Source organism: Grammomys surdaster, unplaced genomic scaffold, assembly GCF_004785775.1.
Source record: "Grammomys surdaster isolate TR1022 unplaced genomic scaffold, NIH_TR_1.0 880, whole genome shotgun sequence".
Classification (NCBI taxonomy): Eukaryota; Metazoa; Chordata; class Mammalia; order Rodentia; family Muridae; genus Grammomys; species Grammomys surdaster.
In genome coordinates this window covers 80,304-105,304 of record NW_021605299.1, presented here as the reverse complement: position 1 = coordinate 105,304, position 25,001 = coordinate 80,304, and the positions used below count along the sequence as shown (strand labels likewise).

Here is a 25,001-nt window from a genome sequence, read left to right as displayed (position 1 = left end):
TAAGCTCCAGGCTGGCCAGATGTCTCAAAGAAAGAAAAGGGGGGGGGGGAGGCAGAGGAAAGAAGGAAAGAGCGACTGTGTCCAGCCTGGCACTTGTGAGCATGTGTGAGAAATTGGAGAGTATGGGTAGCAGGTGCCTAATGGTTGCACGGTGCTGCGTCTTAACATAAGGAGCACACATTTTCATTATTGCAGTCATTTGTCAGACTGTGAGTTTTGTTAATCCTGTCTATGCCAGCGTCTATGAAAATCACTTCTCCACAATCAGCTTTCTTCTGAAAACTCCAGAAATTGAAACCCAACAGGATTACCTTAAATCTTTCCTGAAAAAAATGTGAATGTGGCCTGTGCAGTGGTAGATATCTCCTGGCTCCTGTGTCTACTGCTGCCTAGAAACCCAAGTGCTCTCCTTCCTTCTGCCGCTTGCCAGTCTTAATATTGTGACTTTTTAAACTGAGTGCTTATACCTATCAATAACCTTGATATGTAAGAGGGTTTCCTGTGGAGTGCCAGACCTGAAAATTATTACATACCTCTACTTACATCCCAGCAATCAAGCCTCACCTCCTCCCATTACCTTTCTGTGGACAAGAGTTGATACACTTGCCGTGGCCTGGCACTAGCCCTCTCCACACTTCTATGCCCAGGCCCAAGACAATTGAATTTTTAATGTGTGTATACACACACAGGTAAGCATACTTGTGTGTAGGTGCTTATGCAGCCTAGAGGTGTCAGATGCCCCATGGAAATAAAGTTACAGGTGGGGGCTGGAGAGATGGCTCAGTGGTTAAGAGCACTGGTTGCTCTTCCAGAGGTTCTAAGTTCAATTACCAGCAACCACATTTTGGCTCACAACTCTCTATAATGGGATCTGATGCTCTCTTCTGACATGCAGGTATAAATGCAGGTAGAGTACTCATATACATAAATAAATCTTTAAAACAAAAAAAAAGTTGCCGGGCAGTGGTGGCGCACACCTTTAACCCCAGCACTTGGGAGGCAGAGACAGGCAGATTTCTGAGTTCCAGGCCAGCCTGGTCTACAAAGTGAGTTCCAGGACAGCCAGGGCTACACAGAGAAACCCTGTCTGGAAAAAAAAAAAAAGTTATAGATGGCTGTGAGCCCCCTGACATGAGTGATGGGTGGGACCTGAACTCAGGTCCTCTGTAAGAACAGTATGTGTTCTTTTTTTTTTTTTTTTAAAGATTTATTTTATTTATTTATTTATTTTATATATGTGAGTACACTGTCACTGTCTTCAGACACACCAGAAGAGGGCATCGGATCCCTTTACAGATGGTTGTGAGCCACCATGTGGTTGCTGGGATTTGAACTCAGGACCTCTGGAAGAGCAGTCAGTGCTCTTAACCCCTGAGCCATCTCTCCAGCCCCCAGTATGTGTTCTTAACCACTGAACCATCTCTCCAACCCTGACAATATTAAATTTTAACTTCATCATTATTTGTTGGTGGTAGTGGTGGTGATGGTACTGGGGATGATTTGAGGAGACAGGATCTATGCAGCTCCAGTTGACCTGGAACTTATTATGTAAACCATAGCTTTGAACTCAAGAGATCCTCCTGCCTCTGCATCTTGAATTCTGAGACATTAAAGGTGTGAACCACCATGCCCTGTCCAACATTACTTTGTTCTTAGGATTGCATTTTTAATTCTGTGTATATGTATATCCGTGTGCACATGAGAGCAGCTGCTTATGGAAGCCAAAGGTGTGGGATCTGCTGCAGTTAGGAGCTCCCTGATGTAGATTCTGGAAACCAAACTTGGGTCTTCTGTCAAGAGCAGCACATGTTCTTAAGCACTAAGTCATCTCCTCAGCCCTTAACTTTCCTCTAATAGCCTTTCAGCTTGTGACTCCTGGTATGTAGGCTAGGTCATATCACCAGGCTGTGGTACTTAGCTCTCCTTCCCCCAGAAGTCTGTAATATTCCCTTTGTCCTGCAGAACTGAAGGCTCTCTCTGTTCACTCCACCCCTCTCATACCTCAGTGTCATGACCACTTCTCCTGATATGGCTTTTCTGAAGAAGAGCTCCCAGCTTCCATTCTCTGAACTTGGCTTCTTTTACTTCTGAATCAAGGAGCAGGTTAAGACACACACACACACTAAGTCATGTACCAGCCAAATAAGGAGTAGGACACTGAAAATAAAAACTGGCTTTTTCTTACTGTTAAAAGTAACTTGTCCACCCAGAACCTTAAACTCAGTACATTGAATGGTGATTTCTTGATAAAAGAGGCCCACAGAGAGGAATTGGACTTTAAGCAGTGTGTGTGTGTGTGTGTGTGTGTGTGTGTGTGTGTGTGTAATAAATACTAGCCAAAGGAAGCTGTTGCAGGTCTATTAATACCTTACAAAATGATCACAAGACAATGTCAAAGACGAAGTCAGTGCACCAGGAAAATGTTAGTTTTAGAGCAGCATGTATCTAGCTCAAAAGATAAGCAAGACATGGTGAAGGAGTTGACTCTGGGTAAAAACAATCACCGCACAACTCTGACAGCCAGAAGAACCTTGTGTAAAGAGTCTAATGGGGTAGCGCCTATCTGTAATCTCAGCAAGACAGGAGAAAGAGACAAAGTGTCCAGAAGCTCATATGCAAGCCAGCCTAGAGCAGAAACAGAAGAGAGACCTCACCTTAAAAGGGGAGTGAGGGATGGGCACTGGGGTCTTAACAAGGTGGTAAGAACTGACTTCCAAAGCATGTCCTCTGACCACTACACATACCCCTTCACTCATGCATACTCATACAAAATAGTATATATTCAGAAGTTAAGAGAGATGGGCAGAAGGCCAGTGAGGTGGCTCTTACCCACTGAGTCTGACAACTTGAATTCAATCCCTGGGACTCACATGACAGAAGGCGAAAACTGACTTCTGAAACCTGTACTGTGACCTCCACATGGGATATATGTATCCCCCAACATACAATAATTTAAAAATTAAAGGTCCTGGATGGCTAAAGGGTTAAGACCACTCCTTGCTTTTTCAGAGGACCCGGACTTACAGCTTGTAAGTCCAGGTCTAGGGGATCTCACGCCCTCTTGTGGCCTACATGGACACCTGCAAGCATGAGTTGTACACACAGACACATACATATATATAATTAAAAAAAAAAAAAACCTAAAGGATAACTAAGAGAGTAACAAATCCACAATTGTGGTAGGATGTATTACAATTTTTGCAGAAACTGCTTAATAAACATATAATACAGATATGTAAAATTCACAAACTAATGTCTGCCTGGGTTATTAAAATCCATTTTTCACCGGGCAGTGGTGGTGCACGCCTTTAATCCCAGCACTTGAGAGGCAAAGGCAGGCAGATTTCTGAGTTTGAGGCCAGCCTGGTCTACAGAGTGAGTTCCAGGACAGCCAGGGGCTACACAGAGAAACCCTGTCTCAAAAAACCAAAAAAAAAAAAAAAAGGAAAAAGAAAAAAAGAAAAATCCATTTTTCTTGGCAATACCTTATATAGCCCAAGGTGCCTTGAACTTATTATGTTCAAAGGTGACTAAAGTTCTTGCCTTTAGTTCCCAAGTGCTGGGATTACAGGCATGAACCACCAAACCTATTTTATGTTAGAGACAGACAGATAGAAGCCTGGTTTCATGGTTGCAAAGCAAGCATTTTGTGAACTGAGCTACAGCTCTGATTCTTTCCTGTAAGTATGTATAATGCCTGAGTAAGGGTTTCTACTTGTCAGGCAGTCAGGACAACTTCCAGGAGTCAGTTCCAGCCTTCCACCTTACCTTAAGGCAGGATCTCTCTATTCCAGACTGTGAGCTTCCAGGTAGTTCTCCCTGTCACCACTGCCTTACTTGCCTTAAGATTATTGGGGTCCTTAGGCTGGAGAGATGGCTCAGTGGTTAAGAGCACTGACTGCTGCTCTTCCAGAGGTCCTGAGTTCAATTCTCAGCAACCACATAGTGGCTCACAACCATCTGTAATGGGATCCGATGCCCTCTTCTGGTGTGTCTGAAAACAGCTACAGTGTACTCACATACATGAAATAAATAAATTAAAAAAAAAAAGATTATTGGGGTCCTAAATGTACACTGCTTCATGCACCTTTTACACAGGTTCATGGAACTGAACTTAAGGTCAGAACTGCATGGTAAGTGCTTTTACCCACTCCATGGCCCCTGTTCTTCTTAATATGTAATTTTGGTGCTGGGGGTCACACCCAGGTCATGCATATCCTAAGTATACACTGCCACTATTTCTTTCCAACTGTGAAAGAAATACATAGTAGTGGTAGGATAGTATTAAAGATCAAGGAGGAAATTACCCCAGCACAATGACTGAGTCAGACATATAGAATCCTGGTTTCATGGTTGCAGGATAGGCATTCTTGGGAGAAGTACAAGGACACATACTACCATGCAGTAACTGCAGAGCCAGCTTGGGGGACATTATTAGCTTAGTAGGGAGGGAGGCTGGTGTGCACAGTGAATTGGAAAAAGTTCCACAGAAAATGTGAGGTGGGAGTGGCAGTACCAAGGCTCAGGTGATAAGAGCATCTGCGTAGCAATCGCAGGACCTAGCAAAGCTTGCCCAGGCAAAGGCAAAGGGATCAGTTCAAGGTCATCTTCCAGATAATTCAAGGCCAGTCCGTTCCAGAAACCCTGTCTCAACACTAAGGGGCTGGTGAAAGCTCTACGGCTCGGTAGAAGCCCTCTTGCCTAGCATTCATGAGGCTGGGTTCAGTCCCCATAGACAAAATAAACTGACACATGGTAAGGCTCTCACGGGAATTCCTTGGGTAGGTAGAATGGGAGGACACCCAGGAAGAGGCATTACATGGTATTCCTGTTAACTATGGTGCTTTTGTATCATCAAGCAATGTGGACAGGCGGGGCTGGGAGAGAAAGGCTGTGCTGAAGGGAGAAGGGGGCCAAGAGAGTAAGAACAAGGAAGTTGAGCTGGGCAGTGGTGCGGTGGCACATGCCTTTAGTTCCAGAATGTGGGAGGCAGTCCAATCTCTTGAGACTTGAGTTCAAGGCCAACCTGGTCTACAAAGGACAGTCAGGGCTACACAGAGAAAAAGAGAGAGGGAGAGAGGGAGGGAGGGAGAGAGAGAGAGAGAGAGAGAGAGAGAGAGAGAGAGAGAGAGAGAGAACAGCAAGACTGAGAAGTGAAGAAAAATAACAACCCTGTGGCATGATAAAGAATTTAGACTTCTGGGCAGTGAGGGACCCCGCAGATGAAGGCACTTATTTACAAATATAGCAACCTCAGTTTGATCCCTGACCAAGACTTCTGGAACTTGTCCTCTATCCTCTAAAAGGTACCTCCCATGATTCACATACACAAGAAATAATCATACATAAATTTAAAGTAGTTTGTGCTTTTCTTCCAGGGAAGGAGACACAGAAATATTCTGACATACTGCCATCCAGTTCATACACAATGTTACAATATGAGTGTGAAAACTCCCCCCGGCCTCATGTGTTGCAAGGTTTGCTCTCCGCTTGGTGGAGCTACTTGGAGGAGATAAAACCTAGCTGGTTGGTAGCGTCCATCCCTAGAAGATACCTAGTCTCAGACCCCTTGTTTGTCTTTTTCCTGGTTGTCATGAAGCGAACAGCCTTCTTCACACATTCCCACCACCATGATGTTCAGCCTCGATTGGTTTCTGGCCACGTTGAACAGATAATTGGGTTTGTTGAGGACATCAGCTGTGGATCTGTGGTTTAAGCAAAGGACTTTTTTTGTTTTACTATTTATTCAAATCTTATGTGTTCAGATGTGAGAAGTAGATTCCAGCAGCACAAAGATCACCAGGGACTAACATCAACTCCTCTCAGTAAACGGTCTCTTCTACCACCTCTTGTGGAAGCCTTAAGTCACTGAAGTCATGGCAGAGCCAGAAACAGATGTCCAAGTCCAATTCTTAAAAGGTATTTCAGCTTTTAAAATTTGTGTATGTGTACACTATGTGTGTGCAGGTACCAACAGAGGGCAGAAGAGGACATCAGATCCCCAGCAGTTAGAGTTAGAAGTGATTGTGAACTGCCCAACAATGGGTACTGAGAACCAAACTCAAGTCCTATGGAAGAACAGCAAGTACTCCTAATCACTAAGCCATATCTCAAACCCTCTGTATTTCAATTCTTAGAGTGTCACAGTTAGAATGAATTATGTACCACAGACAAGAGGAAATACTTTGAAGGTCTTATACTTCAAGTTAAAGTCCAAAAAGTCCCCAGCTATAAAATGTCTGACCTCATCTGTTAAGTTCCACATCTGGAGAGGTAATGTCATTCATTGTGTAATACTCAGTTTGTACAATAAATGAATAACCTGGAAAAAGGGGAGAGTGTGAACTATATAATCTGTGAAACTGTGAGCCAAGATTGATGCTTACCCACAGATAATGTTTTATCCATGTCAGTTATTTGGTTGTGGCAACAATACAGTAACTAATACATGAAGGTAGGAGGGGTGTATGGAGAAAGGAGACTGCAGAGATTCCCTGTGAGGCCGGGACCAAAGGCCAAGGCCAATTTAGGAGTCATGAGAATATGGAAGAAGGCGTGGATCAGATGTTGACTGACAAGCTGTAGGGATGAGAAGGAATCACACAATACATTTGGAATAACTCCCATGTTTGCAACCTGCATCAATGGGCAGTTGGTCTTAATTATCCTCCTTAGGCTGGACAGGTGGCTCATCAGTTGAATATGAATGAGAATGGCTCCCACAGGCTCATATACTTGCATGCCTAGTCCCCAGTGAACTGTTTGGGAAGGATTGGGTGTGGCCATGTTGGAGGAGGTGTATCACTGGAAATGGGCTTTTAAGTTTCAAAATCCCAGAACCAGCCTCTCCTTTCTCTCTGTCTGTCTCTGTTCTCTGTCTCTGTATCCCCCCCAACCCCCTCTCTGGCTGCTGCCTGTAGATCAAGATACAAAGTTCTCACTACTGCTCCAGTCTGTTTCCTGCCATGATGGTCATGGTCTAACCCTTTAAAACTATAAGTAAGGCCCCAATTAAGTGCTTTCTTTTATAACAGCTGCTTTGGCCATGGTGTCTCCTTACAGCAATAGAACAATTACTAAAATACTGTTCTTCTGCAAGATCCAAGTTGGCATTTGGGAACCCATGTAAGATAGTTCACATCTGCCTATAACTCCAACTCCATGGGTCTACAAAGTGAGTTCTACAACAGCCAGGGCTACACAAAGAAAATCTATCTCAAAAAAAAAAAAACTCAAAACAAAGAGCCAAAAACAAAACAAAAACCCTTCCTGTATCAGAGACATGGCTCAAAGACTCTTGCCCCTGCCAGGATTGGTGACCTCAGCTTCATCCCTGGAACCTACGTGGCAAGACAACCAACTCCTACAAGTCGACCTCCACATGCATGCCATGATATGTGTGTGCATGCATGAATACACACACCAAAAATAAATGTAAAAAACATCTAGGCTGAGGTACATAATTCTTTCCCAGCATGAGACACGGTTTAATCTCCAGAAGGGAAAAAAAACACCTTATTTTGCTATGAATGAAAATTGTTCTCTAAATTTTTATTTGATAAAAAAGTATGTTGTGTTGTTTGGAAAGATAGAACTAGAAGCTAATCGTAAATCTGACAAAGAGGCAGAATTTGGCTCGGCTTAATTTCTAGTAATTAGAATGACCAACAGTGAAACGGACTGCTTATGAGCTGGCCTTGAACTCAGAGTAGTCCAGGCAGGCAAGCCTTGAATTTGTGATCTTCCTCTATCAATCTCCCAAGCTGAGATTAGCACCTGAACCATCAGGCCTGGCAACAAATGATAAAGGAACCTGAATGATCGGTTCTATCATTGTATGAAATTAAAGACAAATATTAGATGATCCATCACAGTATCCTACAAAAAAAAAAAAAAAATGAGTTCATGGCCATCTTAATGTTAATCTCTTCATAACATTCCTAGCCTACCATTTTCCATGGCTGTAATATCCTTCTAAAAACATCAAGCCAAGGCAGAGAAATTTACCCATTGCTACATGAGCCAAGCATACCTTTTTAGTTTTTGGCATCATTCTTAGATATTATACCACACAAAATGATCTATAGCTAGTTCATAATTTGGTATGAAGATGGCTACATACATTTATATAGTCTGCAACAATGTCTACAAGAGATTGAGAGAGTTGTGTGTGACAAGTTTCTGACCAAAAAAAAAAAGTTTTATCAAAGAAAAGTTTCAGAGTTCACTTTAGGATTCCATTTACAGTCACTGTGCTGTTTTAACTGACACAAGTGTGACTCCCATATAAAATCACTCCCTTCTGAAAAACTATTCTGTCTCTGTTTAGTAGTGCATTTCCTTTATGCTACAGGATGGGCAGGGATGGGGAAATATGGAAAGCCATCCGTTGGGTTGGGAACACTCAGGGAGCACCACCCAAACCCAGGAGGAGCCCTGCTGCAAACCTCGAGCCTCAGCCCCTCTCTGGCTTGACTGTTTGTGTACTCTGAAGTAGCCTAAGTCAGAGGTGGAATCCAGAGAGGTCCAGATGCTGAGGCCAGATGTTATATGTGAGAGGGCAGGAAAAGTGGGGGAGGTGAGTTCCCTGAGAGCATCTAGTAACTAGAGGTTGACATCAAATTACTTTTCACCACAGGACTAGGAGTTTAAAAAAGGACAGGAGTCAGGCCAGTGCTAAGTGCTTCTGTTCTACCTTAGGTTATTTACTGCTGCTATGAGACTCCCTGTCAGTGATGTCAAAAGGGAAGATATGTGGTCTGCTACAGTACTACCTGACTGCTCTTCAAAACATTGTACACTGTTCCAAGAGCCTAAAGTATAGTGATTACAGAAACCCATGATGGGGTCTTGTTTTGTTTCCCCCTATTAAGCCCATCAGCACCAAGTTTCCTGAATTCATGGAATCATTTACCAAAGCAGCATATTCCTCGTCCAGTATTAAAGCTGGATTAGGAAGAGTGCTTTTGAAATACAGCCCCTGGGGGCCTGGAATAGTTGTTCGCTTTTAATCCCAGCACTCAGAAGGCAGAGGCAAGCAGGTCTCTCTGAGTTCAAAGTCAGTCTTGTCTACATAGTGAATTCAAGAACAGCCAGAGGTACAGTGAGCGCCTGTCTCACATACAAAAAAAGAAAAGGAAAAGAAATACAGCCTCTATTTCTCTTCTCAGAGCGTATGATGACTCAGAATAGTCTTCCCTCTGCCTTCTGTGCTCACCAGACTGACTCCAGCTAGTGAAATCATTGGAATTTTGTTGCAAATAAGCATCCATCCCCACCTTGGAAAGAAAGGCTCTTCTGGTATGAGAAAATTGGTTTAGTGCAAACCCCTTCCCAAAAGAGGGTGACTGGTCCCCAAGCTTCCTTCTGTTCCCAGTGCGTAATTTACTACTTGCCTCACAGTTTTTTTAAGACAGGTATCCGTTCCTGGGAAATCCTGCTGATCACTGTGTCAGGATGCTTTCCAGTCAGCTCCACTTTAAGTGAATTGTTTGAGGTGGAACAGACCCTAAATTGGTCCTATTAAAGCAGGTAAGGCAAGAACTCTATAGACCCAGGATGTGAGGAAAATAGTTCATGGCGCTCTCATGTGGATGCATTCTCTGATGTTTAATTCAGCAGAGACTCTCAGAGAATTTTTGCTTTACACCCATTACATTCAAAGGCTTCTCTCCAGTGTGAATCCTCTGATGGCGAACAAGAGCTGAGCTATACCTGAAGGCTTTCCCACACTTGTTACATTCATAGGGATTCTCCCCTGTGTGGATTCTCTGATGCTGAATAAGGCCAGAACTGTAGGTAAACTTCCCTCCACATTCCATACATTCATAGGGCTTCTCTCCAGTGTGGATTCTCTGGTGCTGATAGAGGTGTGAGCTCTGGCTGAAGGCTTTCCCACACTCATGACATTCATAGGGCTTTTCTCCAGTGTGGATTCTCTGATGATGAATCAGGGTGGAACTCCTGCTGAAGGCCTTCCCACACTCATTGCAAGCATAGGGCTTCTCGCCAGTGTGGATTCGTTGATGGTGCGTAAGAGTGGAGCTCCAGCTAAACGTTTTCCCACACTCGTTACATTCATAAGGCTTCTCCCCAGTGTGGATTCTCTGATGTAGAATGAGAGCAGAGCTACAACTGAAGGTCTTCCCACAATCCTTACATTCATAAGGTTTCTCTCCAGTGTGGATTCTCTGGTGCTGAATAAGATGTGCGCTCTGGCTGAAGGCCTTTCCACACTCACTACATTCATAGGGTTTTTCTCCAGTGTGAATTCTCTGATGTTGAATGAGGTCTGAAGTTCGATTAAAACTCTTGCTACATTCATCACACTTATGGGGTCTGTCTCCCATGGGAAGTCTTTGATGTGAAGTAAGTTTAGAATTCACAGTGAAGCTGTTCCCAAACTCACTGTATTTCTCATTTCTTCCTCCCATATGAGTGAGCTTTTCCTCAACTCTCACTTGGTGAAACTCTTGGACGTTCCCATTCAGTCTTCCAACAGAGGAATTCCCTAGCTGCCTTTGCAGACTGACTTCTTGTTCGTAGGCTTCTTCAAACTTAAGACCCTGAGAAGCATCCTTTTGGAATGGCCCCAGTATCATCTCACATGGTGCCATACCTTCAGAGATTACTTGATCAGTTCCAGTTTTGCAGTCACCATCTAGCACAATTAAAAAAAAAAGTGTCATATGTTATTTGTGAGAAAATACAAGTCAGAGGACAGATAATCATTTGACATTTATAGTGCCCAAAGTACATACCCCTCTGCTGGCCTGAAGAGAGGCCTTTCAAGTTGTTTGTATAACTAAAGTAAAGTTAAGACAAATAGGCTAAAGAGACAGAAGGAATAAGGGAGGTAAAGTCGGCAAGAAAAGATGTGAACTCAGAGGAAGTCAAGGACATGCTGAGGTGAGAGATGGCCGGCTTTATTGGGAACAAAAACTAGGTAAGAGAAGCTAAAGAGTTAGCTCGAAGGTTAAGAGCACTTGTTGCCCTTACAGCGGACCCAGGTTTGATTCCCAGCACCAAAACAATACATTTCAAGGGGTACATAAGCTCCTGAACAAGAGTAGGTCCTTGGAATAATCTAACAGAAAAGAGAGGAACAGAGAGCTCTACAGAGTTCACTTAGTCATGGAGCACTCCCTTAAATGTCCGAAAATCCCAACATACTAATCCTTTAGAAGTCTATTTGTGACATGTTAAGTCGTGAAAACACAGGGCTTTGGTGTTAATAGAATGGGGCTCAGCCAGATGTAGTGGCTCACACCTATAACCCCAGCACTAGAGTGGCTGACGTGGAAGGATTGATTATACAATGTAAGGTCATCCTGGGCTACTTAATAAGTTCCAGGCTGGCCTAGGAGGGTGCAGATAAATGAATACCTCCGTGCATGCATACATAGACATACATAACAAGAAAAAACAGCAGAGCTGGAGGTTTGTCTGTCATCAGCTCTATCATCATGCAGAAGGTATCTAAGTTCGTTGTTTGTTTGCTTGTTTGTTTGAGGCAGGGTCTCTCTCATGTAGCCCAGGGTGGTCTCAAAGCCACTATGTGAACATATAACAGCTGGTCCACCTGCCTCTGCTCCTCAAGTGCCGAGATTACAAGTTCATGCTACCATGTCCAGTTGGCTTCTAACGGTCTTTTTGTTTTTTCCATATATGAGTGTTTGGCCTGCGTGTATGTATGTGTATCACATGCATGCTTAGTGTCAGATCTAGGGCTACAGAAGGCTGTGAGCTGTCGTGTGCTTGCAGGGAATCAAACACAGGTTCTCCAGAAGATCAGCTTAAGTTAACTACTGAGCCATCTCTCCAGTCTGCTTTTACACACCTATAAAATGAGGATAATACTAACCTCCTCAACTATGGAGTTACTGTGAGGAGTAAATGCAAGGTATCTGTGAAGCCTCCCAATACACTACAGATTACCCTGTAATGTGAGTTATTCTTACCATTACTAGTTTTTTTAAAAATTTATTTATTTTTAACGTATATGATTCTTTGTCTGCATGTATGTATATATGTATGCACCAAGTCTATGTTTATTGTCCTTGGAATCCCAGAAGATTACTTCGGATCCCCTGAAATGGAGTTACAAACAATTGTGAGCCTCCATGTGGGTAATAGAAACTGAACTTGGATCTTCTGCAAGAGTAGAAAATGCCATCTCTTGGGCAGAATTAGAGTTCTCTAAGACTACAGTGCCACTAGCCAACCCTGAAGCCAAGAGAGAGCATGTTCTGTCGAGAAGTACATGTCCTTACCCAGTGAGAACACATTCCCATAATTCTCCAGCATCACATCCCTGTAGAGGTCCCTCTGTGCAGGTTCCAAACGCTTCCACTCTTTCCAGATATAGTACACAGCTACATCCTCAAATGTCACCAACTCCTGAAACAGTCACATGGCCAGACATGCTGAAATTGCAAGGATCTGGACTGGTAAGACCAGACAACAGCCAGGAAGGGGCTGATAATACCTCTTTGGGATGTGGGCAGAGGTTGCAGCAATGCCAGCATGAACTTCCACAACAGGGTGCAATACTGAAGGTATAGTGATGAAAGTAGCTGCCTTCCAAGAGTCCATAACGGAAGTAATTTTTTTATTAGCATTTATTTATTTGGGGAAGGGGTATTACTGCACACATATGGAGGTCAGAGGTCAGTCTGAGACAGTCAGTTCTCTCTACCATGTGGCTACTAGGATTGAACTTGGATTCGCAGGATGGCAGCAGACACTTTATGTACTGCATCATCTCACTGACCCAGGTCTGTGGTCTTGATGGACAGAATTAGAATTTAGGGCACTTAATGAGACATCAAAAGGAAAAGAATGAAGGGAACCAAGGCTTACCTGGGAATTGGCCTTTAGAAGTGCAGCAGCCAGCATCTCGTCCCCCAGACTGTCCTTGTCAGGAAAGGAAGGGACTTTTGAAGAAGAAAGAGCTGAAGGACAATACCAGGACCAGGAGTCAATCTACCTGCTTTCTGACCCATGGTCACGTGTCTCAAAACCCACCAAACCACCCTGTCTCTCCTTTCATGAGTGTCGTACTCTTTTCTTTTTTAAATTCTTGGTGGGTCTGGGGCCCAAGCCTGTGCTTTGTGCTAAGCAAGTGTTCTGCCGCTGAGCTCCATCAACAGCTCCTCTTTCTTCAAACTGGGCCAGAGCCAGTTATGGTCTCACTTCCCTTCCATTACTGCAAAGTCTTTTAAGGGATTCTTTCTTCCTTCCTTCCTTCCTTCCTTCCTTCCTTCCTTTCTTTCTTTTTCTTTTTTGTTTTTTTTTGTTTTTTTTTTTTGTTGTTTTCTGAGACACTTTTAAGGGATTCTTAAGCAGAGAAAAGTGAGCAACTTCCCTCAAGCTCTGACAGAAAACACAACACCCACACCTCTTTTTAACATCCGCAGAGCAAATCTTTATCTAATACAATAGAGATGTTTCCTAGCTCTGAGCCTGACCACACACCTTTCCTCATCAGCCATAAGTTTGGTGTTTGTCTCTTAGGGCCTAGCCCACTATGTATAGCCAGATCTGATAAAAAGGACCCTACAAGCTGTTTTCTAAGAAACATGGGATCAGCAGACATTATGGTTGAAACCTGAGGCTGGAGCTCAGTGCTAAGTGCTTACCTAACATATGGATGGCTCTCGGTTCCAAACCTAGTAAATCATATCTCCCACAAAACTCTCTTAATGTTTGGGGAATTTTTTTTTCTCTATATGGGTGGAGGTGACAATGTCTGTGTGAGTGTGGATGCATGCATGCCCTGTGGAGGTCAGAGGACAACCGCAGGTGTCAGTCCCTGTCTTCTACCTTATTTGAGACAGGGTATCTTTGTGGTTTTTCTGCTATGTTCGCCATGCTAGCTGGCCTATGAACTTCTGAGAATCCTCCTGTCTAGCTCCTATCTCCCCGTAGGAATGCTGGGATTATATTCTTACTATACATCTGATTTAATGTAGGTTCTGGGGATTCAAGCTCATGTCCTCAAGATTCCATGGAAGACATTTATCCAGTCAGCCATCTTTCCAACCCCAAAACCCTTTAATGTTTAAAAGAAAAAAAGGTATGAAAATGTAATAAAACATCAGTTTAATCCCAACACTCCAGACACAAGTCAAGAACCTGGAAAATTCAAGGCCAGCCGGGGCTATATAGTAAGACTCTGTCTGAAAAAAATCAAACAAGCAAACCAAGTGTGCTGGCCCACACCCTTAACCTAGCACTTAGGATACACAGCAGGCAGATCTCTTTGACATTCAGATCATTCTAGTGTACACAGTTGAGTCTCTGGCCAGCCATGGCAACAAAGTGAGAGCCTGTCTCAGGAAAACAAAACACAAACAAGGAAACAACGGAAAGATATGAGAATGCCCCCACTCCGCGCCCCAACCTCATGCCTTACCACTCTCTAACAGGGGCAGAGATTCCTGAGATGCATGGTCTGCCTGGGTTTCCATGGGCAGGGGAAAATGCTCTGGTCACTGGTCTGCTAGCTGTAGGCACAGCAGGAGGCAAGTTTTGAAGAAGGACTGCAGAAGCAAGAAATCAAAACTGATTTTGAAATGCCTCCTGATTTCAGAAAGAGGGAACTGAACTTCCATACCCAGGAACAGTGAGAAGAAACACATGGGACTACTCCTTTAGATCCCTGTGAATAATGGCACTTCCTCCCTGTTATGAGACCATACAAGAAATCCAGACATCCAAATTTTGTTCCACTCACCCAACATTTTGAGTAAAAAGTGTTAACAATGAGGTGGCTATCATTCCACAGAATGAAATAACTGACCCGAGCCCAGTATGGTATCTCACACTAGGGAGGTGGGGGCAGGAAGATCAGGAGTTTGAGGCCAACCTGTGCTATAAGAAATGTTACCTTGGGACTAGAGGGATGATGGTTCAGTGGTTAAGAATACTACTTGGTGCCCTTCCTGAAGACCCAGGTTGAATCCCAAGCACCTAAACTGCAACTTGCAACATCTGGAACTTCAAACTCTAAAAAGAAACCTTACCTCAAAAGACAGTTTTAAGCTGGGCGGTGGTGGCACACGCCTTTAATCCCAGCACTTGGGAGGCAAAGGCAGGCGGATTTCTGAGTTTGAGGCCGGTCTGGTCTACAGAGTGAGTTCCAGGACAGCCAGGGCTACACAGAGAAACTCTGTCTTCAAAAATACAAACAAAAATAAAAAAGACAGTTTTAAAAGCTAACCCCAGTTATGCTTCCTCTAGCTCTACATGAGATCCTGCCTCACAGGAGACACAAGGGGCCGGAGTGCTGATCAGTGGTTCAGAGTACTGGCTGCCCTTCAGAGGACCCAGGGTTTGACTCTCATCATTCACATTGGTGGCTCACAACTTTCTGCAACTCCAGTCCCAGGGGATCTGATGCCATTTTTTGTCCTATGGAGACACTACATGCACATGGTACACAGATATATACACAGCAAAGCTCCCATCTACATAAAATAGGACAATCTGAGATGAGTATGAGACCTCATCTCAAAAAGGACAAAAACAACAAAATTACCTCCTTTTAAAGGTCAACCAGCTAGACTGTTACAAAGACTCTTGTCTCAAAAACAACAACAACAACAAAAAGGTTAATCAAAGGGACTGCAGACTTGGCTTAGTGGTTTAGAGGACTGGCTGTACTTCCAGAGGGACAAAGGTCAATTCCCAGCAGCCACATGATCTCCTCCTCTGGGCCTCTCAGGCACCAGGCACAGCGTGCAAGTGGTGGACAGACATACATGCAGGCAACTCACCTATACATTTAAAATAAAAATTCAAAAAAAGTGTACCGTTAAAATATTTTGCCGGGTGGTGGTGGCACACACCTTTAATCTCAGCACCCAGGAGACAGGGGCAGGCAGTAAGTTGGAGGCCACCCTGGTCTACAGAAAGTTCCAGGACAGCCAGGGCTACAGAGATAAACTGTCTTAAAACAACAAAAAAGTGAACCAACCACTTGGCATGGGTGGCACAGGCCTGAAATTCTATCACCTGAGAGGCTGAGACAGGATTCTGAGTGCCAACCTAGTCTCTAGCTCAAAGAAACAGGCATGCACACACACATACAACTTAAAAGCTGGGCATGATGATGCATGCCTTTGAACCTAGCTAGCACTTAGGAGGCATAGAAGTAGACAGATCTGAGTTCAAAGCCAGCCTAGTCTGCATAGAGAGTTCAAGGACAGCCAGGGCTATGTAGTGAGATCCATCTCAAAAACAGCAAACAACAGAGTAAAACTGTACGCCTAGCCATCCAGGTGTGGACAGGCCTTTCCCATGCCTTGTTAACTCTACTCTCTCAAGCTGCTCCTGAGGACCAAGAAAGACCACCTGACTGTAAGCACAGGTCAAGAGAGGCCTCGCCTCCTGAATCCTTCCCTTTTTCTTTGAAGTAACTCCCTATAAAACTAAAGTAGCAATGACTGGAAACTTAGCACCTTTTGTTCAGTTCTGAGGTTTTTGTCTGTTTGTTTTGGTCTTTCTTTATTGGGTAGGAATCAGGGTATAGCCCAGACTAGCCTGGAATTCACTCGATAGTATAAGTTGGCCTCGAAATTTATACTCTACCCCTGCTTCATTTGCCTCTGTGCTAGGATTACAGATGTGAGTAAGCCAATTTGGCTAATTCCTAGAAATTCACATTAGGTCAGTGTTTCTCAAACTTGTAGGTTGTGACCCCTTTGGAAGTTGAATTACTCTTTCACAGGGGTTACCTAAGACCATTGGAAAACACAGATATTTACATTACGTTTCATATCAGTAGCAAAAACTACACTTATGAAGTAGCAACAAAAATAACTTCATGGTTGGGGGTCACCACATGAGAAACTGCATTTAAGGGTCACAGCATGAAGAAGGTTGAGAACTACTGTTTTAGGTGCTACTGGTGCTGTATGATTAAGGAGTCAAAATGGAAAAATCATGTTTATTTCTAATATAGATACTTAAGAGGTATGGAGGTGAAAGGACTATGCTAGTAACTACCAGCAAAGACCATCACATACTCTCTTTTTACTACGTCCTAGAGAGCCAAAAAGAACAGAAGCTTCTCTGTGTTCAGCTAGGCTCTCAATGTCTTAGCCAGCTAACACACTGGACATACTTAGCCACTTCCGCAGGGAGCCTGCTCCAGCTTGTCCACGAAAGGGTATCAGGCAGTAAGTAAACTTAAAACCTATCCTATGCACAGGACATGAGATCTTGGTGAGGTCCCCGAGATTTCGGGTTCGTACCTCCTCCCAAGCCCTAGTTCTTACTGCTACCCAGAACTACTGTCACTCTCCGGTTCTCCGATCCAATTAAGGAAAAACTTCCTTCTCCTGCCGCCAGCACAGAAATCGGTGCACCGAGAGTACCAAGTTAGGGTGGCAGTCTGTCATCAGCTGTTTTAAAGAGAGGGACACCTCCGTAGCGACCCTGGGAATTTTAAACACTGGGGTTGAGGACGGTAGGAGACACACAAGCAGACCCGGAGTCCCACTACGCGACACTCGGGATCACGCTGCGCGCGTGCAGCTGGGGGTGCGGAGCTGGACAGCGACTGCAGGAGGAAGGTGGGCCCAGAACCCCCGCGGGCCGCGGACGTGTGAACACCAACCCCCTTCCCCGGCGACCACAACTTCCACCTCACCGCGAGTCCGGGAGATGGCCCACTCACCCTGGGGACAGGGACGTAAGACTTAGGGGGCCGGACACGAAACAGGTCCTGTTGGACCCTGTCACAGACCCACACAACCGAGAACAGAACAAAGAACGGAAATTGCCCCTCCCCATATCGTTTCCGGGTCGACCTTTCTCACCACCCACTACATCACCCGAAAGGCAAATGCCCACTTGCTCTCTCTAGGAAAATGGGAGGTCTTCATCTCTCGATGGTTCTCTGACTCAAAGAAGATTGGTGTGCGGGGAAAACAAGCGCACCAGACTGCGTCTCCTGCTGGCCAGGTTTGGAAGAGACGCTGCTTAGTCCTTGAAGAAGCTGGAGGTCCAGGAAATCGCGGGCACAAGTTCCAGTGGCTCTGAGAGTACACCATCACCCAAACCTCCATAGCAATTATAAGAAACTTGAAGAGTCCGTTAATATAAATGTACACCATGGGCCGGGCGTGGTGGCAAATGCCTTTAGCCCCAGCACTGGGGAGGCAGAGCCAGGAGGATCTCTGTGGTGTTCGAGGCCAGCCTGGTCTACAATACAAAACAAAACAAAAAACAGAAGTGTGCCATTGGCACTCAGTTTTTAAAAGATTTATTTTAATAGATTTATTTACTATTTATTTTATTTTAATATTTATTTAATATTTATTTAAAGATTTAATATTTTAATATTAAATATTTTAGTGAGTGTTTTCCATGCTTGTATGTATGTATGTATGTACACTCGATTCAGATGTAGGTCATGAAGCCATCACATCTTCTAGAACTGGGGTTTTGGTAACAAATGGCCATGTGAGTGCTGGGGATTGAACCTGAGCCCTCTGGAAGAGCAGCCAGTACTCTTAACTGCTAAGCCAACTCTCCAGCCCTTGGCTTTGCATTTAGATTGTTTGACTAGCCTGGCTGAAGTCCTGGGTCCCCATCCCCAGGAGAGCATAAACCAGACAATATGATATGGTACTGTATTCCTAGCATTTGGGAGGTGGTGGTGGGAAGATCAAGAATTCAAGTTTATTCTTCAGTACATACTGAGTTCAAAGCCAGCCTGGGCTGTATGAGATGTCCCACATAAATGATTTAGCACTTATGACTCTGGGATGGAGGTACACACCTATAATTCCAGTGCTTTAGAGCCTGAAACAGAAGGATAGTCAAAACTTTGAGGCCAGCTTTGATTACAGACTAAAACTCAGTCTCAAAACAAACGATAATAATTAACTACCTTATTAACAAGCACATATTTAAAATGAGATTCCTATAAAGCCTCACGTCTGAGGTTCAAGAGGAACCCTGAGGCAGATTGTGGTTTGGGGATAAACAATTTATTCTAAGGGTTAGTAATGCTACAGAGATTGTGCCGAAAGTTGTGAAGAGATTCCAAGCCAGGGAGACTACTAACAGGAGTGAGGGGTGATATCGCATCTTACAAGTTTTAGAGAGGTAGGTAACCCTGTTCCATGTCATTAATGAATAGTCAATAGTACACGCTAGAGAGATGGTAGTAAATATCGAGTACTGTTATTCCAGGACTGGAGTTCATTTCCCAGTACCAATGTCTGTAGGCTCACAACCACCTCCGACTCTAGCTCCAAGGGTAAGGAGGAAAAGTTTGGTTCTTTAGCTAATGTGTGTCCATCATATGAGATGTGGCACCTGTAACCGCTGATTGCTGTGTTTTTGTGCACTGCCTTAGGGGAAGTGAGGACTGCAGACTCACAGGAGCTGCATGTCTTTTTCTTTACAGAAGCTATGAGGATGGAGAAAGGGGTTCTGCAAGTCAGCATAGCCTGATTAGTCCTGAGCCCAAGTCTAACATTTTCAAATAAAATCTTTTAATTAGTCAACTAATTCATTGAACAGGGTATCACTCTGAAATTCTGGCTGGCCTGGAACTTGCTATGTGGACCAGGCTGGCCTGGAATTCACAAAGAGCCTTCTGCTTCTGCTTCTGCTTCCCTAGTGCTGGAATTAAAGCTGTGCACTACCATGCCTGGCTCTCAAACATTTTGATTGACACAGAATGCTCTCCTTGTGGGGCTGGAGAGATGACTCTAGTAACGGAAGCCTTTGTTACTGATGTACACACAACCATATCTCTCACTTAATGGGAATAAGAGGTAGTTTATTCTAAGTCCTATTTGAGTAATCCTGGCTGAGGAGTGTAGATTTAGGTTACCCCAAATTCCATGTTCTCACATGGAAGCAGTTTCATGTATTGTTACAGTTTTACAGAACAATGAAAGTCACACATTATAGCAAGTTAAACACACATTGGTGGTACATCAAGGAGAGAAGGCTACAGAAATCTGGAGCAAGCTTTTCTGCAGGCCCTCAGATGCTATCTGATGTTCTTAGCTTTTGGTTGGTAGAAGCTAGAAGTCTGTTAGTTAATAGATTCTAAATCTACAGGTTTAGATTTTAAATCGCAAGATGTTTTGACACAGAAGTGGGCAAGGAATGGCTGTTTAGGGGGCTATTTTTGTAATCAGACTCTGGACCAGTAACATTTCATACTGTCCACATTACTGGGGTTCTAATCAGTCTGTCAAACCCTACAGACACATCTTCCAAGTCTAGAAGCCTATAAACAGCTGACAGCTTTCATCTAACCAACTCCTGCAAGTTGTCCTCTGACCTATGCACACACCACACACCACACCACACCACACCCACACACACACACACCACACACACACACACCACACACCACACTACACACACATACGCACACACACCACACACACCCCACAACACACACACACACACACCCAAACACACACACACACCACACACACCACACACACACACACACACACACACACACACACACCAAATAGAGTAAAAAACAAGAGTGTTCTCTTATACATTATTATCGTTTTGTTTTTTGAGACAGGGTTTCTCTGTGTAGCCCTGGCTGTCCTGGAACTCACTCTGTAGACCAGGCTGGCCTCGAACTTAGAAATCCGCCTGCCTCTGCCTCCCAAGTGCTGGGATTAAAGGCGTGCGCCACCACTGCCCGGCTACTGCCTGACTTTTCTACACATTATTAAAATCTGAAAAAAAAATCATTTTAAGACAGAGGAAGGGGACCCATCTCTTCTTGAGCTCTAGACAGGTGTTGAGCTTTTTAAACATATTGTTAAATTGCTACTAGCATTAATGATGACATTTTCTTTGTTTTGTTTTTGCTCTAATGGATTTTCAAAAAAGTTTTTAATATAAAAACTCTCAATGTTTATTTTCCTATAAGTAACCAAAGATATTGGGAATAGGGCAACTTGAGTCCCTAACTATCATCTATTCTACCCATCCCTCTCACTGTCCAGGCTGCCCTGAGGAAAAGGACTATCGGTCGCAAAATTAGCCAGACTAGCCTTAGACCAACACCAGCAATCTGGGACACACAACAGAAGCCGTGAGACAGCTGTGTAAAGATTGAAGCTGATTTCCTAGTCTTCCTAAGACATAGTTTCCCCTGTGTGTTTGACACAGTTGCTACCAGATGTTTTGCTGTCATGGGCCTCTGTGAAATGTCAGCGAATCTGAAAGCATTTCTACCTTGACAGGAAGGGAGCCCTTCCCCTAGTAGAAGGACTACTGTGAATCAGTGCACAAACTTCAGTGACTGTGATCGGTATCAGATGGGTGTTATTGGCCCCAAATGAATGCCTGTGAACCAAATACTCTTTCTTGGCTATTTAAGCAGGTCACTTAGCCCCAGTTATTGATCCAAGTAGGAAAGATAGTTGTCTTGATCACTGTTCTATTGCTGTAAAGAGACACCATGACCAAGGTAACTCTTCCCCCCGACACACCTCCCCCCTTGAGACAAGGTTTCTCTGTGTAGCCTTGGCTGTAATGGAACTCACAAGTGACCAAGTCCCTATAGATTATATGCAACGTGAAAATTTTTATATCCTGAATAAATTGCATTCCCCGTTCCCTTTACAGCCTTTCCTCCTTTTGATCGCAGTTTTCTCTGCATCTAGTATTGACAGGGTATCCAATTTGAGCCCTGAAAACTAACAGTCCTACTTGGGAGGTAAAGGCAAGAGGATCAAAGTTCAAAGCCATCTTCAGATACACAATACAGAACTCATGGCCAGGCTGGTTTACATGGGAACTGGTAGCAGCAATACAACTCAACACACCGAGCAGCACCCTGGGCTATCAGTTACTGGCAGACGCCCCGCCCACTAGCGGCACCAAGTACTGAGCATGCACCCCTCGCCGACGGAAGCCGGGAAGGAAAGGGGCGGGCCGTGGTTGGCGGGCGCGGGGAAAATGGCGGCGGCGGCGGCTGCGGCGGCGGCGAACGGGAGCGGAGGCAGCAGCGGCATGGAGGTGGATGCAGCAGGTAACGGGGTGCTCGGAGCGGCTTCTGGAGTCGCCCTCGCGGAGTGTCTTGAGTACTTCTTAAACCTGGGGGAAGCGACATCTCTCTCGGGATAACTTGAGGGCAGGGATGGACGGCCCGGCTCTGCCGGTCCCTTGCGCCCATGTCTAGGGGAGAATGTGGGCCCGAGCTCTCACCCGTTATGTTTTTCTTTCACCTTTAACAGTCCCCAGCGTGATGGCCTCCGGAGTGACTGGGAGTGTTTCCGTCGCTCTTCATCCCCTTGTCATCCTCAACATCTCAGACCATTGGATCCGCATGCGCTCCCAGGAGGGGCGGCCTATGCAGGGTGAGTGTTGTGTGTAAATCTCAAAATCTCCTCTTGGAGATCTCCTCCAATCACTTTTCCCTTTCCTCTCCTTTCTTTCAAATTACTGTTTCCCCAGTCATTGATTCACACTGACTTCAGAGTCTCTGGAAAGGTTTTTGATGCTTGATCCTCAACGATTGTCCTTGTGCTTCTGCTCTCTCCCCTTAGTGATTGGGGCTCTGATTGGAAAGCAAGAGGGGCGAAATATCGAAGTAATGAACTCCTTTGAGCTGCTGTCCCACACTGTGGAAGAGAAGATTATCATCGACAAAGAATATTATTACACCAAGGAGGAGCAGTGTGAGAGGGGAATAGAAGTGGGTGGGAAGAAGTGGGAAGATTTTTGTTTTGTGGGAAGATTTTTGTTTTGTTTTGGTCTTAAAGAATAAAAGATCTGGAGATGTAGGGCAGTTGGGTAGAGTGATTGCTTCAGGAAGCCCAGAGTTGAGTCCTCAGTACCATCTAACCCAGAAGATAGAGGTCAGAAGTTCAAGGTTATTTTCAGCAAGTAAAGGATAAGAGACGAGAGAATAGAAAGGTGTAGTTATTTTAAACTGACCCAAAATTTGAGGAGGGAGGGAAGAGCCGGTAAAGAAACACACCAGGTCCATCAAACTCAGGAAGAGAGGTTTAAAGGAGTATTTACTCTGGCCCCTTCTTCTTCAGTTAAACAGGTTTTCAAGGAGCTGGAGTTTCTGGGTTGGTATACCACAGGGGGGCCACCTGACCCCTCAGACATCCACGTCCATAAGCAGGTATAAAAGCTCAAATGTGTGCATGTTGGGGAAGAGAACAGAACATTAAGGGAAGAGGAGATACTGAGTTTCTGGGCTTTGCCTTATCTTCTAGGTTTGCGAGATAATTGAGAGTCCTCTGTTTCTGAAGTTGAACCCTATGACCAAGCACACAGATGTGAGTGCTGTTGACCCTATGTCTTCTTTATCATGATCATCTGCCACTATGCTTCTCCTCTAAGTTACTGTGACAGCATGTGTATTAGAGCATGCTTGAGTTGAAGCTCCAGGCTGCCTGTTCACGCCCATCAGTGGTGTGACTTCATCTCTTCAGTGGTGTTTCCTTATGTAATGTTGGCTTGGAGGAAATTAGAGGGAGAAAATTGTGAGCTAAATGTGGTGATAACGCTTGTAATCTTAGCACTGAGGAGAATGAGGCAGGAGGATTGTGAGTTCAAGGCCAGCCTGGCAAGTCTGTAAGGTCAAGTGCATTGCTTTTAGTAAGAGCTGTTTTCTTGTCTCCATCTGTGTTTTTACAGCTTCCTGTTAGCGTTTTTGAATCTGTCATCGATATAATCAATGGAGAGGTAATACTTACCCTGCAACCTTTAAATCCTGCCTTTAGCCTGTTTCCTGCATGCCGTGCACATGTGCACAGGCACAGAACAACCCTGGGTGTCCATCCTAGCTTTCTACCTTGAGATCTCGTTTGCCAGGCAGTTTGGCCTGTGAGCTTCTGGGAATTCTGTCTCCATTTCCCATCTTGCTGTAGGTGTTCTGGGATTATAGACACATGCTGCCACATCTCACTTAATGTGGGTTCTGGGGCTCTAAATTCAAATCCTCAGACTTGTGTAGCAAGTGCTCTACCTACTGAGCCATCTGCCCGGCCCTGTTTCCTGACTCTCCCTGTATGAGAACCCTTTACTCTGCAGGCCACAATGCTGTTTGCCGAGCTCACTTACACTCTGGCCACTGAGGAAGCTGAACGGATCGGTGTAGACCATGTGGCCCGGATGACAGCAACAGGCAGTGGGGAGAACTCCACTGGTAAGGGAGGTGCATTCATTCTTTGGAGGCATGGATTGGGTGTGGCCACGTGCGGCCTTTCATTTGCCCCATTCCCCTGCAGTGGCCGAACACCTGATCGCTCAACACAGTGCTATTAAGATGCTGCACAGCCGCGTGAAGCTCATCTTAGAATATGTCAAGGCCTCTGAAGCAGGTAGGAGAGGGGTCTCTTGGTCACTTTTAACCATTTTTCTTCCTGCCTGGAGAAGTGACAGCCTCCACATCAGTGCAGCCTCATTGTGCCCTTAGGCGAAGTTCCCTTCAACCATGAGATCCTGCGGGAGGCCTATGCCCTATGTCACTGTCTTCCGGTTCTCAGCACTGACAAGTTCAAGACAGACTTTTATGATGTGAGTGATAACACCCTTGATGGGGATGGGGAGGTTAGGCTCACACCACCTCTCATTGGCTGACATGAGGAACCCCTGGGAAACTGGTTCTTTCTATTCCCTCCAGCAATGCAATGACGTGGGGCTCATGGCCTACCTCGGCACCATCACCAAAACGTGCAACACAATGAACCAGTTTGTGAACAAGTTCAACGTCCTCTATGACCGACAAGGCATCGGCAGGCGAATGCGGGGACTGTTTTTCTGATGAGGGTTCTGGAAGGGATGATGTACGGGGCTCAGGCAACTGTTCCATGGACTGAGCACCACATTCCCCTTAGAGAAACTCAGTAATAAAGGAGCAGCCCCTTAGCAGCCCTCCCAGTGGCTTTGTCCTCTCAGGCACACTGCTTTCTCAGCTTGGACTCTCTCCAGGCAGCTTCACTCAGGCAGGACCCATTTATGAACACTGACCACTTGCC

The 25,001-nt window shown here is 44.8% G+C and overlaps 2 protein-coding genes across 3 annotated transcripts; one reads left to right on the top strand and one right to left on the bottom strand.

Moving 5' to 3' along the window:
* Window positions 1-9,301: 9,301 nt before the first annotated feature.
* Znf3 (zinc finger protein 3) lies at window positions 9,302-17,768 on the bottom strand. Of its 2 annotated transcripts, XM_028782798.1 has the most exons (5): window positions 17,684-17,768; window positions 14,417-14,543; window positions 12,862-12,953; window positions 12,273-12,399; window positions 9,302-10,660 (listed from the first exon to the last, which is right to left on the bottom strand). In XM_028782798.1, exons 2-5 carry the CDS (start codon window positions 14,469-14,471, stop codon window positions 9,615-9,617), a joined length of 1,320 nt encoding a protein of 439 aa, XP_028638631.1. In that variant the 5' UTR covers window positions 14,472-14,543; window positions 17,684-17,768; the 3' UTR covers window positions 9,302-9,614. The 2 variants fall into 2 exon arrangements, with proteins under 2 accessions (XP_028638631.1, XP_028638632.1); XM_028782799.1 differs by lacking the exon at window positions 14,417-14,543 and having other exon boundaries at window positions 17,684-17,753.
* Window positions 17,769-21,933: 4,165 nt separating this feature from the next.
* On the top strand, window positions 21,934-24,903 carry Cops6 (COP9 signalosome subunit 6). Its single transcript, XM_028782793.1, has 10 exons — window positions 21,934-22,036; window positions 22,242-22,364; window positions 22,554-22,685; window positions 23,052-23,140; window positions 23,235-23,297; window positions 23,659-23,706; window positions 24,055-24,169; window positions 24,252-24,344; window positions 24,440-24,540; window positions 24,647-24,903. The coding sequence occupies exons 1-10, from the start codon at window positions 21,964-21,966 to the stop codon at window positions 24,785-24,787; spliced, it is 978 nt and encodes a 325-aa protein (XP_028638626.1). The 5' UTR covers window positions 21,934-21,963; the 3' UTR covers window positions 24,788-24,903.
* The last annotated feature ends 98 nt before the right edge of the window (window positions 24,904-25,001 follow it).